At 41.4% G+C, this 19,979-nt stretch overlaps 1 protein-coding gene across 14 annotated transcripts in view; it reads left to right on the top strand.

Annotated features, from left to right (window-relative positions):
• Positions 1-19,979, top strand: part of IRAG1 (inositol 1,4,5-triphosphate receptor associated 1) — a 128,302-nt gene extending 108,323 nt beyond the window's left edge. For all 14 annotated transcript variants that reach the window (XM_036918005.2, XM_036918004.2, XM_057507374.1 and 11 more), the window contains 6 exons: positions 1,320-1,369; positions 1,865-1,972; positions 3,861-3,925; positions 12,609-12,728; positions 14,078-14,209; positions 19,196-19,979. In XM_036918005.2, coding sequence (XP_036773900.2) covers positions 1,320-1,369; positions 1,865-1,972; positions 3,861-3,925; positions 12,609-12,728; positions 14,078-14,209; positions 19,196-19,439 — 719 coding nt within the window. In that variant the 3' untranslated portion in view covers positions 19,440-19,979. The remainder of the gene's footprint in view (positions 1-1,319; positions 1,370-1,864; positions 1,973-3,860; positions 3,926-12,608; positions 12,729-14,077; positions 14,210-19,195) is intronic.

The following is a 19,979-nucleotide window of genomic DNA, read 5'->3' as shown; positions in this document are numbered from 1 at the left end:
TCCAGCAATTCTACTTCTGGAATTTACCCTAAGAAAACAAAATCACTAATCCAAAAAGATATATGCACTCCTAGGTTTATTGTAGCACTATCTGCAATAGCCAAATATGGAAGCAACCTAAATGCCCAATGATAGATGAATGGATAAAAAACATGTACTATATATATATATATATATATATATATATATATATATATATATATATATATATATATATACACACACACACAATTAAATATTACTCAGCCATAAAATAGAATGAAATATTGCCATTTGTGACAAAATGGATGAACCTAGAGGCTATTATGCTAAGTGAAATAAGCCAGAGAAAGACAAATACCATATGATTTCACTTATATGTGGAATCTAAAAAACAAAACAAATTAACAAACACACAAAACTGAAATAGACTCAGACATATAGAACAGATTGGTAGTTGCTATAGGGGAGGAGGGTGGAAAGATGGGTGAAATAGGTGAAGGGGAAAAAAAAGGAGAATGTTTGATATCTTGACCTGGTGATGGTTATAGGAGTTATACACATGTCAAAATTCATCAAGCTGTACATTGATTTTTGCATTTATTGTATGTACCTCAAAATAAAATGTAATTTAAAAAGAAAAAAATCAGCTATGTGCCTTTAAGAAACATACCTGAAATACCTGTATATGAGATATAGACAGATATACAGGCTAGATGATATTAGTCAAACTGAATCAAATGGAAGTGAGCTTTCAAAAGTCTTTCTCTGTACGTAATGGTGTTTTCTGGTGGCAGTATTACCCAGGTGTAGTACAAAACATTTTACATAAGTTGTATCATTTAATGTATGTACTATGGAGAAGACAATCCTGGGGTGCTGGTTTCATTTGTTGTGAATTACTTTGAAACCACTCGGTCAATAAGTTTCCATCCTTTATCAACACTGTACCTTCCTTGCTCATAATTTCCCTGACTGTATATCCACTGAATGAGCAAGAAATGACCCAATAAGCTTAGTATTGTTATGCATAGTTTTCACACACTCTTAAGGGCATACCGAGACTATGCAGATGTTGGGGGGAGATCAGAGGATGTGGCTTCTCATAATGCCCAGAGGACTCAGGATAAAAGATCTGTCCAAAAAAATTCCCACTCTGCAGATGATCAGCTCAGAGGATGAAGTGTCAAAATCAGTGTCCTCAATACTTAGGCCCTTGGGCTACCCTGTGAGGGCCAATTCTGACCCATAGATACCTTAGCTTAGTTTCTGCTTACTGGTTTCCTGCTGGAGCCTACTCTGAAAACTTATCTTAGTTCTCTTTTTCTCTCCTGCTGCAGAAGACGGGGTCCCTCGCACAGTGCGGTCCATGTCCCTCACTATGGCAAAGGTATGCATGTTCCAGGAATACCAGGGCTCCCAGGGAGAGTCCAACAGGAATTTCCACAGGAAATCATTCATTCTTAGATGCATGGGTACCAGAAAACCTCTGAACATCGTCTCTAATTCAGCTTCTGACACTTCCTAGCTCATCCTCCAACCTTCCTTTCCTCGTGGTTTCCCTGATTTTACCATCCCTTAAATGAATATGAAATGTTGCATGGTTGTTACTGAGACAATGGGGATTATTTCTGTTCCATTTCTTCAGAATCTAATAAGCTAAAATAAGAACATATTGAAAAATCACTCACCACTAACAGAAAATTTGTTTCAACTTTGTTCACTCTCTCCACACCAAGCTCCAACACCATCACTACCCCAAAGCCAACAACATCCTGTGAATGTTATTTCAGCATTAGGAACTAGGAGGCATCTCCCAGGTCTTTCTGAACTGTGGGTACTGCTCCCTCCACGACAGTGGGTCTGATCATTCCTCTTCCCACAGAACATGCCCCGCCGAAGGGTCAGCGTTGCTGTGGTTCCCAAATTTAATGCCCTGAACCTGCCCAGCCAGTCTCCCAGCTCAACACCCATTTCTTCCTTACCAGCCCTGGTGAGTATGATGATGAACTTCCTTCCAGCCCTCTTCAATCTTTCCCTCACACTTACTTCTATGGGGGTGACCTAGATGGGGGCAGGTGCAACAAGGAAAGGAAATTTCCAGCACAGATTCTGGGCTGTGGGCTCAAAAAGCTCATATAGGCCAGACCCAATGTTTTCCACTGCCCTGAGAATGCTTGAGCAAGGTACTGGTAACTCAGAGAGTGTTTCTTGCAAACTGAATGTTTTTATGCTTAAATTACAATCTTTCAAGGTGGATATGATTTTTTTCCACTCTGGAGTGGGTTTATGTATCTGCAGGTTCTATTATGTAGTAAGTAGTAGCGCTGAGCTTTGAACACTAGGCTCTCTGATTCTAGAGCCTGAGTTATTAAAACTAATATTATCCTGTATCGATACACTGCAGCATTGTTTACAATGAAAAACTGGAAACTACTGAAATGTCCATTAATAAGAGATTGGTTAAATAAATTTTGTGTAGCCCTATAAGAGGTTTTTAATGAAGCCACTAAAAATAACAATTAGAATATAAATCTTTGTTGATGAAAAAGTCCATAATTATTAATAAAAAGAAATGTAAAAACAGTATATAAAATAGTATATACAGTATAATTTGCTTTGTAGTTTTTTAAGGAATTTTTCTGTGTAGACATAGAAAAGTCTGGAAGAATATATGTAAAACTATTAACCACTGGGCAATGGTAAAACCAAGGTGATTTTTATTTTTTTCTTGATGTCTTTTTATATTTCTATAATAAGAATCTATTACTAGTAATCAGAAAAAAATCCAGTTCAATTTTTTAAAGCAAAGACAGTTCCTACATAACAGTATTTTCCACATCCCAGGCCTCTGTGAATCTGGCTGATCCTATCTAAAACTCTTCTAATTCTTTCTCCAGTTGTTTATTGTGTGTCCACAACCAGCACCACTCCATAAGGAATCAATCTAACTGTGTAAGCAATAGGTAAAGTGGATTCAAATTCTATTGTTGTCCCAATAGGCAGCAATAGCTTCTTTCACCTCTTCTTGCCTCGAGCATTTCAGTCATCTATGAAATCAATTGAAACCTGCAAATTGCCCACTAAAGCAAAGCAATCTGAAAAACATTTTTTTAAGGGAGCTTGGGGAGTGTTAGTTAATATGTTTTAACAGACCTATTTCTGATATTATACTAAATGTACAAATGTGGTTTCCAAATACATATTCCTTTAGACAAAGAGTTGGCAACCAGGGATATACACTAAAATCATGTTAGGTACTTCTAAAACTTTCTATGCCCAGGCCTTACTCCAAGGTTATGAATTGGATCAGTATTTTCAAAATCTTCCCCAGGTGATTCTAATGTGCAGCCAGAGTTGAAAACCATTGCTTAACCCAAATCCATTGCACCAAAACAGCATGGTAGTCCTGGGGTATTCATTTTAAAGACATTTCTGATGGCTTGAACTTCTAGTAATGACTGGCATCTCCTAAGGATTTTGCCTAGAGCTTTATCTCCAGGGCAGTGATGGAACTGCGTTTGGTAGGAGGCCTGCTGGTATTTAGTCCAAGTCAGTAAACAGGAGACAGCAAAACTGATGGTTCCCCTCCTGAATGGAGCCTCAAATGTAAACTCTTCTCTTCACTCAAGGAAACTTGGAAGAGGAAAAGGAAAAGGTACAGATTGCATGTGCCCCAAAGGACACTAAGGAAAGGAGGGCAGGGAAGCCGCAATGCCTGGATGTCTGGGCTCAGACGCAGATTAGAAAGCATGGTGGGGAGGGGAGTGGAAGAGGAGGTCCAGCAGCAGTCCCTCCCCAGCATTATCAGAGACCCAGCATCTCTGGCTTCTTCCTTCCTAGCTGATCCTTAATTCTCTTGTCTCCTATTTTCCATTCAGTCGGAATCACACAATGGGAAAGGCAACCTACCTGCCACCTCTGCACTGCCTGCACTTTTGGAAAAGTAAGTTTGTTGATTTTCATCTTAACTTTGGGGATCTCTGAGGAAAATTTTCCCAACTCACCTTTCCTTCCATCCCTACTCCCAAAATGTGATGATGGAGAGCAAATTAACTTCTATTACTGGAGATGGGTCCTTGGTCTCCTTCCAAGAAAGAATTCAAGAACCGACATAGAAAAGCCATTGAGCATTAAGAGTTTATTTGGAGAATAAAGTTCAGAAAAAGACAAGAGTACATGCCCCAGAGTTGGGGAGTGGGCAGACCCAGAGTGGGTGGCGCAGGGAACAATAGGGAGCCTTTTTTATATGAAGGTAGGTAAATATTCATTAAGTGGAACAGGTGGAGTCTTACTGGAGTCCTGGCTTGCTCCACCCTCATGTGGGTGGGGGAGCTGGGGAGGTTTTGACTATACTTGGTTCTCCCTGGAACTGTCATGGTGCTAGAAGGAATTATTTTTACTATGTTAGTGGTGGGGGGGTTGTGTGGATTTTACTATGTTGATGAGTAGATAATGTATTTGGAAATGAAGTCAGGTTCAATTCCTCCATGTTGGAACCAGCCAGTTTGGGCCAGTCTATTAGCTATACCCTCAGTTCCCATCCCATAGGAACATCTTATATAGAATGTGTAGAATGTAAGCAAGCATCCAACCAAAGTCCCCCTCCCTCTTCCTGCTTATATCTAGCTATCTACCTACTTTAACAATTCTATGGGACTCTGAGACCCACAAAGATTTCAGACTAGTTTTCAAAGTTCTTGGCCCAGTAAGATGCTGTGGCTGAGGCCAGGTGTAACACAATCTCAGAGAAGCCCAGAGGAAACAGAAGCCTTGTTCTGTTGGTTCAGATTCTTTGGGCTACAGATACAAGAAAACACCAACTCAAGGGGCTTAAATAGTAAGTCCAGAGGCAGAGCTTTTCTAGGTGTGGTATAGCAAGGCCCCAGCTCAGCCTCTGCAATTTCCTTGCCCTTACCCACTTTGTATGTTGACTCAGTCAGCAGGCTTGTCGCAATGGCTGCTTATTTCAGGTATTCTATCCAGACAGGATAATATCTAGAGGAAGAAAGAACCCTCTTTTCCCATGTTTCTTTCTTAGAAATAAACCCAGAAACCTTTCTTCAGTCTTTCCTCTTGTTAGCAAATTTGGAACATAGTCCCTTTCTAAGCCAGTCACAAACTTTGGGAATGGGATTGCTGTCATTGGCTTACACTATGCCCTGGAGATGGAGAAAGAGGGTCAGCTTCCCTTGAAGCAAAATGGCTTTGTGAAGAAGAGTAAATTTCTGAGCAAATCAAATGGCTGTTAAGATATAGGAAGGAGAATGAGTATTGGATTGGCAATGAACAGTGTCTGCTACACCCAGCTTTTCCAGTCATCTATGTAATTTGCAGGTCTTTTCATCTGCAGCCAGAACAAGGCAGGCTGTTTCTACACACTCAGAGGAGTTTATAAATTGTTTTTACAAATTCTTTCATTTGCTTGCTGGAAAACATCTGGATCACAGCTGTCACGTCTCATAACTTTTCCCTTGTGTCTTTCTTCATTTGACAGAACATACACCTCTATTCTTTCTTCCTTGGCTTGAAACAGCTTTTATCCTTCAATTTTCATTGTTGTTAGGACAGTTTTGCTTGACCTGGCAAGGAAGTCTTTATTGGGCCCCTTTTCAGTGCAAACGAGCTCCCAACCTCCCCACACCCAGACTCAGTATGTTTTCTCAGCTCTCAGTATATGCAACCACCCACCTATCACTCAGTGACTCACCCCACTTAAGTGTTGATCTTCATTCAGCAATCCCTCACCTTTCCATTTCACCCTGCATAAGCTTATGGGTCTTTCACATCGTATAGGGTGTCTTTGTTTGCTTCTTTGCCTCCTTGTTTTCCTGATCACCACAAGGAATTTGTAAAGGGGTGACAAACTAACAACCATGTGGAAATAACCAAGGTTACAGCATCTTACAAGTCCCTAGAGTCACAGTATCTAGTCCATAGTCTCTGAATCTCTTCAGAAATGGTCACTTGATGCCCTAAGAGATAAGGACACTAAAATTCTCCTCTCCAATCCTGCCTTTGGGTGTATCAACCCCTTCCCCAGGAGGGCCCCCAACAAGGCCCCCATTCCCAACGATATCTGCAGAGCCAGTCAAGGCAGAAGATCTATGTCTCCACTCTTCTCAACAGACTGATGAGACAGGGCCTAGACTCTAGAGAAACTAATGCTCAGGCCAGCTGAGCACTTCTATCTGAGGCAGTGGGGATCATAAAAAACCTGAGCTGTCCTTAGTAGGAGAAAGTAAGGTACAAAATTGGGGACAGCAGGCATTAGCCCCAAAGTAGGAGTGGCAACAAATGAGGATCAATGGTGGCATCACCATTCTAAGGGTATGGAACCAGGAGAGATAGGGACAGAGTGAGGATTGTGACACATCAAGCAAGAAGCTCCAAGAAGGTGTCTGCAGCTCATTCTTAGAAGCTACAGAGAGATACCCATGCTGTGTCTGACTTACCTGTTGAGAATACACCTAGCCTATAAAAATGGCTGAAAAAAGGGGAAGACTATTCAAAAGAGTAGGGATTCAAACTAACAACAGCTTGCTCCTCTCCATTTATAAAAAAAAATTGCTAACTTTTTTCATGAATTCCATCTGAATTCATGAAACTGGAAACATTTAGTAGATTGCCAAGATGCTAACAATGAGACAATCTGTGAGTGAAAATAAATTCCTATCTTCCATCCAAACAAAAATACAGTTGATTTTAGCTACCTTGCCCATAGTGTCAAAGAGAAACTATACATTATAAGTTAATATGCAGTACATTCTAGATTGCTGTATTCAGCTTAATGTTAAAATGATTTCACATTTTCCTAAGCATACAGTGACAAAGCAGGAAGGGAACTGATTAAACTTGTGAAAGATAAGAAGATTAAATTACCTGTGTCTAGTTCTCAAATACCTGAGAGCTAAGTGTATTGCCTAATGTAATTTGAGAGAATTCTGAGCCTTATTATTATAGGTCACTTTATAGTAAACTGTTCTTTACTCAACAAGGGTCTAGAAACTGTAGACTTAGAGAAAAACATAGAGTGTTATTTAAAGTTAGTTTTAAAGATTAAAACAGAGCAGTTCCACAAATAGGAAGAGTTATTTATTTATTGTCCTTTACTCTTCATTTCTTCAACAGCTAATCACCAAAGGTCAGGCACCTAGAATGCACTGAAGGAGCTCACAATAATGGGAAGATGATGGGAAACAGTCCATTAAAACACAATGTGATGGGTGATATCATAAGGAAGTCTAGGTTGCTAAGGGAACAACATAAGAAAATGAACATCTTAACCCAGACTTGAGTGGGGAAGCTCAGAAAATGTTTTCTCTAGGAATTTACTTTTGAAGTGAAACCTTAAGGTTATATAGTTAAGGAGACGAGCTGGAGGTTAACAACATTTCAGGCTCTGAGATGAGAAAGTACGGAATAGTCAAGGAATAATAATGATAATGATAATGATGATGATGATTATTTACTGAATGCCTACTTTAAGCCAAATGCTTTTCTAATTGCTTTACATCAATGATTCTCATTTAATCCTTACAATAATTCCATGAGATAATACCCTATTTAAGGAGGGATGGGGAAACTGCACCTCAGAAATCATTACTTGCCTGAGATCACTCAGCTACTAGATAGCAGAACTCATGCTCTTAACCTCTTAACAGACCCTCCAACAGGCAGAAAAGAAGCTGAGTATGACTGGAGAGAAGAGGATGGATTTAAGAGCTGTTTTTGAAAGAGCTCTTGTGAGCTATTGTGAATGAACCTGGTGACTAGCTGGGTGTGGAGAGGAGTGCAGAGTGAAGTAGAAGCAGAGGGTGTATGTGGAGGCATTCGCTGAGGAATCAGCAAAGCCACTAATACGGTTGATGCACATTTGTTTCATAAAGGAGGCCATTATACTGTTACATCCCACAGCAATTTTCACTATCATCTCTAAAATATATCTTTTATACTTTTGAAGCAGCCAGAGTAAATTGCTTAAAGGCTTTATATGACATCAGATATGTACAATAAGCAACTCCCCTTTGCTAATAGTATTCTGGAATGAATTAGCCCTCTATCATCTAGTAGTAGACCCCAGGAATCTGGGAGTGGATAACAGGGAGTAAGGAAGGTCTTCTAGCTCAGGTTCCCTGGGCTGGGCTGTCTGAAGGAGCCATGCAATAGGGGTGGCTTAGAGACATTGCTGAGTCCAAAAAGGTAAGATATGTCCATTGGAAAGGATTGTACTCAATTACACTTTCAAATACTCCTTATCATATGAAAAAAAAAACTCTAATATACCTGCCTGTCAATACATTTTTACTAAATAGCCCCCACATTACTGAGAGCCAAGCATAGTGACTAACATTTTTGACCCATGGACAGAGAGAACAATGAGTCTTATTTTAATGAATCATCCCAGAAAGAAAACATGCAAGATTTCACACTGGGAAAAGATGCCAAGATCCATGAGTATTTGGTCCAGAAACCCCTAGGGTGGGCACAGGCTGTGCACAGCTTCAAGTTTACAGCCATGAATAGAAATTCCTTCAGTTCAACCCAAACACTGGGTGATCAGGAAATAGCCATTTATGGAAAGGACCTACCTGTTTTACAGGATTAATAGGCAGGGACTGAATGAGCCACAGTGAAGTCAATAAAGCTCAACAGACACATAAAGGTGCTTATTGTGTGCCAAGCACCATTCTATCTCAAGCTAGTCCCTTTCCCTGTGATCACAGTCACATGGAGGGATGGGCATATATATAAAACAAAAAATGCCCCATCTCCAAGTTCTGCTCTTATAAGGTACAATGAGGGAATAGAGGGAGGGAGAGATCAACTCTAACCAAAGGAAGTGGGAGAAGGAAAATCACTGGGAAAGGTTCCTCAGAGGAAAGGTATTTGAACTGAGTCTTAAAGATGCACAGGGAGAAACTCTAGGTAGTTAGAGAAGATATTTAAGGAACTATAAGCTCAGTCTAGGGGTCAGAAGACAACAGCAAACATTTCACATGTTGTTTGTTTCCCCCACTTCACACCCTACCCCCCAGCATTAACTAAAGGTTCTTCCAGCTCATCTCTCCCTCTAAACAAGCAGCCTTTAAAAGAAGGGAGGCATCATAAGCCATGGCCCAGCCAAGAGCAGGAATGGCTTTACTCAGCAAGTATCCAGGAGCCCCACACACCACTCAGAGCCTCAGGAAAAAACTTCTATTGAAAGGGGGTGTAGAAAAATGTATCTTGGCATGTGGTTAGAAGACCAAGGTGAGAGTCTCAGCCAGGCCCACCAACCACCAATAATGTGAATTTAGGCATGTCACTTAATCAACTTGAGCTTGGGTTTTTTATCTTTTAAATGGGATAATACCCTGAATGGATTTTGGAATAGTGTAGTTAAAAGCATGGGCAGCTGTCAGACTACACAGGGTCAAAGTCAAGCTCTGGCCATGTGATCTTTGGCTACATATTTAATCTCTCTGAGCCTTGGCTTCCTCACCTGTCAAACTAAGAACAATAGTATTACCTCTCTTATTGGCTCATTCAACTCTTACTTAGCATAGAGCTTGGAACATAAGATAAATGTTAGCTCTTCTTATCATTGGGAGGGTCACAGGAGAGAATGTATGTAAAAGCATGTTAAGAACTAAAGCCCCATAGGTGAGTTGAGTTGGACAGGGTGATCAACTAACTCAACCTGGCACAGCTGGACCCAGAACAGAAGATCTGCCCGTTAAATGGTGAGTGAAATGGGCTTCCTGGATCTACCAGGGAAAAGTTTTAGTCTCTAGAAAGCAATGACCCAAGGATAGTGAAAATTTTGTTTACCATCACTTTGCCAGCAAAACTCTAAAGTGCATAATGTGTTATGGCACACAGTAGGCATGCACTTGCAAAATTTACTAAAGCAATTTTATGTACATATTACCATACTTTAAATTCACATTTTGGGTTCTTCTGACTCTGAAGTGTCAGTAATATATACCAAGTTCTGCCTTAAAGATTACAAATAATCACCTGGTAATTTGTCAGTTTTAGATTTTTTATGAATCAGATTTAGAAGAACCTCAGATTACTCCCAACATTTGCCAATAAATTTTATGACAATAATAATAATATCATTTATTGAGTACCATATTTCAGAAAGTTTACTTATATTTCTTTGTTAATTCTTACACTATTGCCATTATGTGAATATTACTATTTGCATTTTATAGCTGAGGAATCTGAAGTTCAGGAAGTTTAAGTAATTTACACACGTAGAAGCTGGGATTTAAACCCACATTTGTCTCAGGCAGGTTCTTTTCCTTTACACTGTCCTCCTTTATACATGCTGTCATTAAACCTCTAAGGTTGATAGCTGTAGATAAAAAATTCTAATTCTAAAAGTCTAATACCAATATTTCATTTCTAATGCATAAACATGTTTCATAAAAGAATTGCTTTTCCTGCCTGTGGCTGTAGCTGTTTTTCTGCTCTTGTTCTGTTTGGACAAATAGGAAACTACACATTAGACAAAGGTCACATGGAAGGGAGTACATAATTTGCAAAATGAGAAATGTTATGAATAGGTGATATTTTTAGAGTGTTATCTTTCTTGTTCACAATGGGTTTTGGTTTCCAGCTTGATGAAATGTAAATTTTACAAGGTCTGATGAAAAGTAAGACACGGGAAACTGATGATGCCAAGAATGAGAAGGAGATATAAGGCTCACTCATAAAGCTTGTCTGAGAGGTTAGGGAGGGTGGCAGTTGTGATCTTTCAGAGTCCTTGATGAAAAGCTATGTTCACTGTTTTGCCTTGTTCAAGGGCTCCTCCATGACATGACTCCCACTGGGATCCCAGATACCTAGGTGGGCTGAAAGATTTATAGGGAAGGTATGGCCATCAGGATACTTCCTTTAGACTCATGATGCCATACTTCGAATGGGCTCCCAGCACTGCCCAGCCATCCTGTGATGATTTTCTAGCATATTTGTTTTCTCCCTTCTCTCACACAATGCTTTGATATCTTCTCCTCTGTCCTCAAACCTTCCCAGGCCTCTCTGCCTCTCACTCTCAGCATATCACCTTGTCTTCCATTTTATAGAAAAATTTTAAGCTATCAAATAGGAACCCTCTCATCTTTGTTTATCAGATCTCCAACCCACCATCTTCATATAACCCAGGAGAAATTTCTCCACCTTTCTAAGGTCTGTCCTTACTTCTGTTTTTAAAGAACTTGTTCCTTTGGTCATCCCCTTTTTCATTCCCCTCTATGGGATCATTTCTATCCATGGCCAAATGTACTCTCATTATTTGACCCACTTCCTCAGCTATGCTTTCCCATAACACACTGTTCTCCCCTTCCTAGTCCAATTACTGTATTTATGTCTTCCCATTTCTCTACTTCCATTCTTTACCAAGCTCATTCCAATCTGTCTGTGGCTCCCATCATTTCACCAAAGCTCTTCTTGACCTTCATATTATCAAATCTAATAGTCACCTTTTCTGCACTTATCTGACATCTCTTAAAAGTGCAAAGCACTTAGCTCTCCCCTCCATGATACACTCTCCTCTCTTGACTCCCTGGACCCCACACTTCCTTGGTTTTCCTCCTACCTCTCTGGCTGCTACTTCTCAGTCTCCTCTGTAGGTTCCTTCTTCTCCATCTGCACTAAGGGTAGAAATGCCTATGGCTTGGTCCTGATTCTCATCTTTCCTCATATTATTTCTCTAGGCAATTTTATCCATTCCCTCTGGCTTTAAATATCACCTGTATTCTGATAATGCCAAATGAATATCTCCTGCCTAGAGCTCTTCTCTAACTCACTCTGGTGGAACTACCTACTTGACATCTCTATCTAAATAACCTCAAAACCACCAAAAATCTATCTTGTCCAAAAGTTGACTTGTTTCTTTTCAGTTCCTCAAACATCTCTGCATCTTTTGTGTCTCATGGTCCTCACACTCCTACATCCTCTACCTAGAATTATCCTCCCTGTGCTATAGATATGGCTGACTTCTCATCTATTAGATCTGTGCTTCAGTCATACCACCTCAAAGAGGCCTTTTCTGACCACCCAGTCTAAGCAGATTCTTTCATTATTTTTTTGTCACTGCACAGTGTGTTTCTTTCATATAAGTTACCACAATTTGTAATGAATTATTTTCTCTCTTTTTTTTTTTGGCATTTCCTTCCTGCTAAGCTCCAATGGCAAAAGACCATTTCTTTTATTTTCTAATGTATCCCCTGCACATTACAAGATACGTGTGATTTAGTTGGTACTCGAGAGATACTTAAATGAAGAAAGCAAAAGATGGACTACAGGAATGGAATGACTCTGAACATTTTAATTTGCTTCCTTCTTCCTCTTAGTGCTGTGGAGGCCCCAATAGTTTTCTATCCACTCACAGCATTTCCAGGAATAAGAATAAAGGTGAATTTTGGAGCATGAAGAAAAAGGGGAGCTGGTTGCTATTTGATGTTTGGGGATCTAGGGAAGATTCATTGGACTAGGGCCTTTATAAAATCTTGCCTCATTGAGTTCAATCCAGAATGAGTTTCCTCACTTATGATCAGGAATCAGGCCACAGACATGGTTTGGTTTTCAGACACCAAATCTGTCCCTGAAAGGATACCCTGTACTTCCTCTCTCACTAGTGGAAAGACAAATGGGGACCCAGATTGTGAAGCTTCTGCTCCCATGCCAACTTCAAGCTGCCTGGAGGAGATTAGCCAGAAGACCAAGGCCAGGATGGAGGAAGAAGCATACAATAAGGGGTGAGTCAGACTTTAGTCAACCTGAGGTTACCTGGCAGGTCCAGAAGATACCTTCCCATGGTCCTTTCCTGTTTCTTAGAGGATTTAGGGAAGCAACGAGTAGCCCCAGGACCTCCTTGCCTCAGTAAAGAACTACACAGGAAACACCAATACTGTTCCACAGGAAGGACAAGAGGAAGCAGGGCAACAGGGTGTGGTCAAACAATAACTAGACTGCCCTCTTTTTAGGCAGAAAGCCACAAGAACTCCACTGTGCATAATAGTCTGGAACTCAGGGGCTCTGGGTGGGTTCCTCTTTTGATGCTGAGGTTTCCTGGCATGTGCCCAGCCAAAGAAGACATGTGGCTGCCAACAATGCCCAGGAAGCTGCAACCCCACTTCCTAGAACTGCCCTGGCCACCCCTTCTTCCTATAAACTGGGAGTCCCCTCAATTTTCAACTTTCCCCTTCTCTAACTGAATTTCAATAATACCATTGGCCCATTGTCAGTCACTGACAGCACAGAGTTCTGAGCAGGGCTGAAGCCCAGCCAGGTAGAGAATTACCTTTGACCAGGCATCACTATGTCCTGAGCTTCTCTTTTCTCTATGCCTTCTGCGGGAGACACAGATTCCCGTCCATGTGGAATGTGTGGGCTTCCATGTGGCAGCAATAGACACCATGGTGGGGTAGCCTCAGACAAACCGTGCTGTCCTTAAACACTCAGCTGTAAGACAAGCAAAAAGAATGTGTTCTGTGTAATATTGATCCTGAAAGAAGAAATGGAAGGGTTTCTGTTGGAAAGCCTGTCTTTTCACCTACAAGTTCTTCTGTACTTAGAATCTGTGGGGGTTAGTGCCTCCATTGGCTTTGTCAACATTTACTGGGAACCTCTCTAGGCCAAGGTATGTGCCTGTCACTTCCATAAAACCTCCCAACAAGACTGTGTGATAGGTATTGCTCTCCCTAGATGAACTCTTTCGGTTGGCACTTCCTCAAAATATTCCCATACCCTGTAAGATGGTTGCCACCCTACCCAAGTGGGGAGCTGAAGTGCCAAGGTTACATGGAAAGCAAATGCACTCTTACCCACTGGGCATTTTGTAAGATAAGAACCAAGTCCAGAGATTCTGCACCCACATTTTTATCACATTTTCACATAAACAGGAAAGATGACGAGGAGTGAAGGGAAATTATACTGACATGAGCCACCTTGGGATTCAGTGGAGCTTCCCAGCTTTTTCCTGTTATGTGGAACCACAGGAAGTGCATAATTATTGGAGGTGCTCAAGTTCCCACCTCTAGGAACTCAGGAAAGGATACTCCATGCCTGCTCTTTCCAGACTCAATTGTTCCTCTTTGCCCTCCAGATACCAGGAAGGTCTAAAGAAGACCAAAGAGCTTCAGGACCTGAAGGAAGAGGAGGAAGAACGAAAGAGTGAGAATCCTGAGGAGCCTGAAGAGACAGAACTTGAGGAAGATGAAAAAGATGGGAGAAGGAGGTTGGAATCCTTGCCATTGCTGAAATGGTTCATAATTCATTTAACTGTACAACATCCCTGGCGGTACCAGTTGAGGACAGCAGTGGGTCTGGGGCCGAAAAGAGGAGCCAACAGAAACAAAGAGGCAGAGGAAAGAGCCAAAATAGTTAACAAGAATTTGCAAGAGCTGAGGAGTCAGAGGTGGTCAAGAGTGGAGCCAAGAGCAATCAGGAGCTCCCAGGAGCCATGAATTTGTGAGGGACACTGACTGGAGTCGCTCTTAGTCCAGTCAGTTAGCTCCTTTCCCAGCCATCCCCATGACAGAGCCAAAGTTAGTAGAGCTGACCTGAAACCCTAGAGGGGGTTTCTTACAAGAACAGGGACAGAAGGAACACATGTGGGTAGGGTACCAACTCAGCTAAGTGGCAAAGGTGTCTCCAGCATGTTCCAAGATGACTAAACAAGCTTGGTCATCTGATAGTATTTGCATGCTGGATTGGACATACTTGATTTTTTAAAATATATAGATTTTATATTTTAAGCGTATTTTTCCCTAAATAAGGAAAAAATATATAACATGCCTACAATGCCTTTCTCCCCTCTAATGCAGTCAAGCCCAGGCCTAGACAACAGCCCTTCCTTTGGCTTCTTCTTAGAAGTTCCAGTTTGTCTTAGCTGTATTTAAACACTTTCAAATACTGAGAAAAAAAACAAAAGAGAACTAAACAGAGAGAGTACACAGAACATAAACAGTATATAAAGATAGCATAGATCCTGCCTCTTGTCCTACTGGTGCCCTCATCAGTATCCTGGTTTTAATGATAGCCCCAATTTTATATGTTCTTCCCTATTGTCTCTATTAATACAATCAAACCAGAAGTCTTGAATTTTGATTTTTAAAATGTGGTTACAGCAAACTTGGAACATTTCACTAAAATCTTAGTTTTTAGGCCCCCAGGCTATCTTGGAGTCCAGTGTGACTCCAGCCAAAATGATATCTAATCAGCTGCTAAACTTAGGACAGGGTATGTGTCTATGCCTCATTGTGGGTTGACCCTGGAAATTACATGCATACAACTAATAAGGTAATAAAACAAAGATTAGAAATGAGATGGATATGCTTCCAAGTACATAGAAACAACCCATACAGCCCAGTTGGTGGAAGCTTCAACCAGAGTGAGGGGTCTCAACCTGCATGAGTTAACCCCAATGTTCAAGGGAAGAGAAGTCCAAGAGAGCAGGAGAAAATGCTTCACTGCTGAAAATAAAGCTGAGCTAGAATGCACCACCTCCCCTAAAGAAAGAAAACCCAAGTTTTAACACTAAAGCACAGTTCCTATTCTATCTTCTGCTTTCATTCTCTTCTTCTTTCCCTCTTAGGGGTCCTGGTCCTCTTATTTTTTAGGCCACTACAATGCCTTTCTCCCCTCTAATGCAGTCAAGCCCAGGCCTAGACAACAGCCCTTCCTTTGGCTTCTTCTTAGAAGTTCCAGCTTGTCTTAGCTGTATTTAAACACTTTCAAATACTGAGAAAAAAAACAAAAGAGAACTAAACAGAGAGAGTACACAGAACATAAACAGTTTGGTTTATGAAGTACAGGGCTGGAATTCTTATGTAGCTAACTTGATCTCAGTTGATTGGCAGCTCCCTCTCATTTCATGAAACCTCCAGGGGAAGTAAGGCAGTGTCTGGGTCCCTCTCTGTAGTTCCTGGTCAGCAGCACATACCAATGCTGCCCAAGAGTGTCTGCTTGGTCCTACTTATCCTGAGAGACCTCATTCTCTCTCCCAAACTTTGTTCCCTCTTGGATTCACTTCTTGGTCTTGAAAACATGTGTGTACCTCGGGTGACAAACACCAGGCATCAGCACAGCCCTCAGTAGGGTCCTCGTCCTTCAGCACAGGAGTGTAGCTTCCCTTTTTCATGCCCAGCAGTATGGCTTGACATCTCTATGGCAACTGACAGTGCCATCATATAAACTGCCCACTCACTGTTATGGGGTCCCTTCCTAACCTGTCACCCAAGCCAGACTGGTCCTGAGAGCTGTTGTCTTCAATGCCAGTCAATGTCCTCATTCATTCCCGAGTCTCTTAGGCACACAGTTGCCTCTAGGAACCTGTACTCAAACATAATTTCCCCCATTAAATTTTGGCATCTCACTAACAAGCAAGGTCTGAAGTTATTTAAAGTTCCATGTTCCACTTGGTATATTTTAAAAATACTGGGCTAACCCCAGCAGCTGACTCCTTACTTAAGAGCTATGACATCAACACTACAGTCTTTTTGTCTGAATTCCTTTTCTGTTATAATGTGCTATAAATATTACTTTCTGGAGGAGCAGCTTAAATGAACTTCAGGTGAATCATCCCAATATCTTAACCATATTAAAACAGAGAACAGTCTTCTGACATTTATGTAATGAACAAGTGAGACTCATAAGAAGCAACAGAAAACTTTCGTCTTTTCTGCCTTTTCAAACCTACTCTATGGGGTTAAGATGATATTAGGCAGATTTCCAGTAACTCTCAGAAAACAGAAATCCTTGGGTTGAGTTTAAGTCCTAAGAATAACTTCTTTTTAGCAATTAAAATGGCCAAATCACTGAAATAGTGAAAAGTCTGAGCTTCTTACAAAGTTCAAGCTTCTTTTTTCCCCCTGTTCCAGTCTGCTTTAGGGAGGAAGCCTATAGTGGGGACAGAGAACATGGCTTCTTCCCCCCAATCCCTCTTGTACTCCCACTCTCCACCCCAGATCTGCTAATGTAGTGTCTGATGTCTCCAAGATCAATGCTGGGAAAAGGAACTGAGATTGAGGGGACGGAAGTTATAACCTAACTGATATTGTTGTGAGCAGACTCCAGGGATTGGCAGGGATTAATGACTTCTGACTTTGTTTAATGTATCACTTTTATGGGATCTTCAAAGGAAACTGCTTCTCCCACCCCCTAACACATACCCACATTCACACCATTGCTGAGGATTTCTCAGCTGCAGGTCCCTTTATAAGGTTGAATGCATCTCTTCTAACTGCCCACTGAAAATCCCTCTCTTAGTCCTTGGGCACTGGAAGTATACCTTCATTGTTCAGCTTCTAGGCAGCATTTCCAGGCAGGATCTGTGACACCCCATGCCAGCTCCCCTTCACCTGGCTGTATCCAGTTAAGGTGAAATGTGTACCCTTGGCCCACTGTTGGTGGAAGGACAAGTTTCCCTATCATGGCCTGCTACTCTGATGCTACCAAGCATGTCAACAAGATCCTTGCTCTTAAGATTGCTCATGCATGAAGCACACACCAATCCACTATGTCCCCAAACTGCAACATATTAAGCTTTCTAAGCAGCATCTCTGAAGCCCCTCTCCCTATGGCTGAGTGAGGGGTAAACAACCTCACACCTCCGAAAGAGAAACCAAAAATCAAAAATTGATTTCACAGGAATTCTATTTCTAATCTAATTCTAGTTCTAACCTCTTTCATAGGCTGGAAATGAGTACCAGCTAAGGGTCACAAACCCAGATTTGACCTCCTCCTCTGCAGTCTCACTTAAAAATGGGGTTAGAATGGGTTTCTCCCCACTCTAGCAGCTTGTATTGGAACATGGAAATAAAGCCCAAAAGAAAGATTGCAATTTGACATCCAGTTATATCTAAATAGAAACTAAAAAATCTAAATAGAGCTGAAAGAAAACAAGCTTCTGTTTCTCAGCTCTCCCTTCCCAGTGTACAAATAGCCAATGATTTTCACCTCAGCTTATGTGCTCACTGTTTTGCTTTGCTTAATTGTTCCTGAAACAATTATTAAAGAGTTCTTATATGAAAAAGAAACCAGTAGGTGCCTTAGTATCCAAGGCAGGCTTTCAGAGCATCTGGTCCCTTTTGAAGTAGGATAGTTGCTGAGTCTCTCCACCCATTGTGAGGCATCTTTTTCCAACTCTTAATTAGAGCTCTCTACTTCTCAGCAGATGGCCTGCATATTTCAGGGTCTGTGTGAGCCTTGAGATCTTCAGAAAGCCCTCCTGTCACTTTTCTCACCTCCTCATTTGATGATCCTCAGTATTATTATTTTTTATATTATTAAAAAATAGGTCTGGGATTAGAAATAGGGATGAAACTCTAGAGCTCAAAGAATGGACTCATCAAAGCAGGCCATCAAATCAAATGTCTTCTCACTAGGCCAAAAGGGAGTGGAAACGTTGAAAGGAAGTTGGGAAGACAAGAAGAGGAAAGAGGGGAGTGAAGCAGGCAAAAAATGGCAGGGGGAGATGAAAGGGAAGGTAGGAGGAGAGAAATCAGAGGGGAGAGGGGAGGGAAAAAGGAGAGGGGAAATTAAGGAATGAGGATTAATGGGATTGAGAAAATACCTTGAATAAACCATTTGGGGTTGCTCCTGGGATACTTTGAAGTAAGCTCTAAAGGTTGATCTAGTTTATTGTCATTTATCACTCAACATCAAGAGTATTGTAGGAGTTTAACACAGTCCTTCTGCTCTGGACACAGATATGGAAGTGAGAACAAGAACAACAGGTTATGCATCTGAACATGGAGGCAGGGGCAGATTAGAACTTGTAACTGATAACTAATACCACTAAGTGCAGAAAAGATGCTGGTCCTGTCTGCATGCATGGGAGTATGGGTCAGCCAACCTTGTATCTTGAGGCTAGGGAGAGTTCAGATTATCAAGGGCCATCTCATAAATAGATGATATGTGTGAATGAATGAGTGATCAGACAAGTAAATAGTCTCATAGCCATTGAAGTGGCTCCCAACATCAAGGTTATGGACTGGGGATAAAAATCACCTGGGGAAAATTTTTGAATTATAGATTCCTAGACCATACCTTTGGAGGCCTGAGGTATTTTGAATAGTGGCTGTCAAGTGATTCTATGCACAACTAAGTTTGAAAAACACTCCTGCAGACAACATGGAAGGTACTCCTAGACAGAAGTAGGGTCTAGGCATCATATATGCACCCAATATACTAAACTTTCCACCTCTTTTTTTTTTTACAGCAAATTTGAAGAATTGGTTCATTTCTTACAAGTCATGTATCCCAAACTGTGTCAGCACTGGCAAGTCATCTGGATGATGGCCACAGCTATACTGGTCTTGACTGTTGTGCTGGGGCTCTACAAGTCCTATAACTCTTGTGTGGAGCAAGCAGATGGGTCCCTTGGGAGATCCACTTGCTCAGCAGCCCAGAGGGACTCCTGGTGGAGCTCAGGACTCCAGCATGAGCAGCCCACAGAGCAGTAGGAAATCCGATACCCAGCTGGTGCCCTCCTCCAGCACACAGCTGACTGCCCTTTTCCCAAGCATAGTGTGTCAAGCCAGGCATGGGCACACTACCGCCTGCCCATCAGGAAATAAGCAGGGGTTCTTTCGCACTTGGCACCCCTGTGTGAGCTATTCATACACAGTAACTGATGTTCTTGGAGGATTAACAAAACTGCCCTGGGAAAGCATCTGCTGGATGAAGAAGTCACCTTCCCCAAGGAACTCTAATGAAAGGGAAGGTCGCCTGCCCCTAGCTCAGGTGGCCAGGAGAAATAAGACACCTTCACTGCTGGGACAGTAAGAAACACTCTCCTCTTTTTCCTCTCAGCAACTGAAAATCAGGAAGAATTGTGCCCAAAGGCTAATTCTGCCCCCAAGGATCAGACCTGGAATTTGGAGTTGCAACATGAATATCTTCCCATTTCCCATCTCATTCTCACTGACTCTCCTTCAGCCTCCCCCTCTCCCCTTTGGAATCAAAGTTTCTCTTTATAGAAGTAGTAAAGGTTTCTAGAAAAA

Source organism: Manis pentadactyla, chromosome 9, assembly GCF_030020395.1.
Source record: "Manis pentadactyla isolate mManPen7 chromosome 9, mManPen7.hap1, whole genome shotgun sequence".
NCBI classification, from domain to species: Eukaryota; Metazoa; Chordata; class Mammalia; order Pholidota; family Manidae; genus Manis; species Manis pentadactyla.
This window is presented reverse-complemented; position numbering and strand designations above follow the sequence as displayed.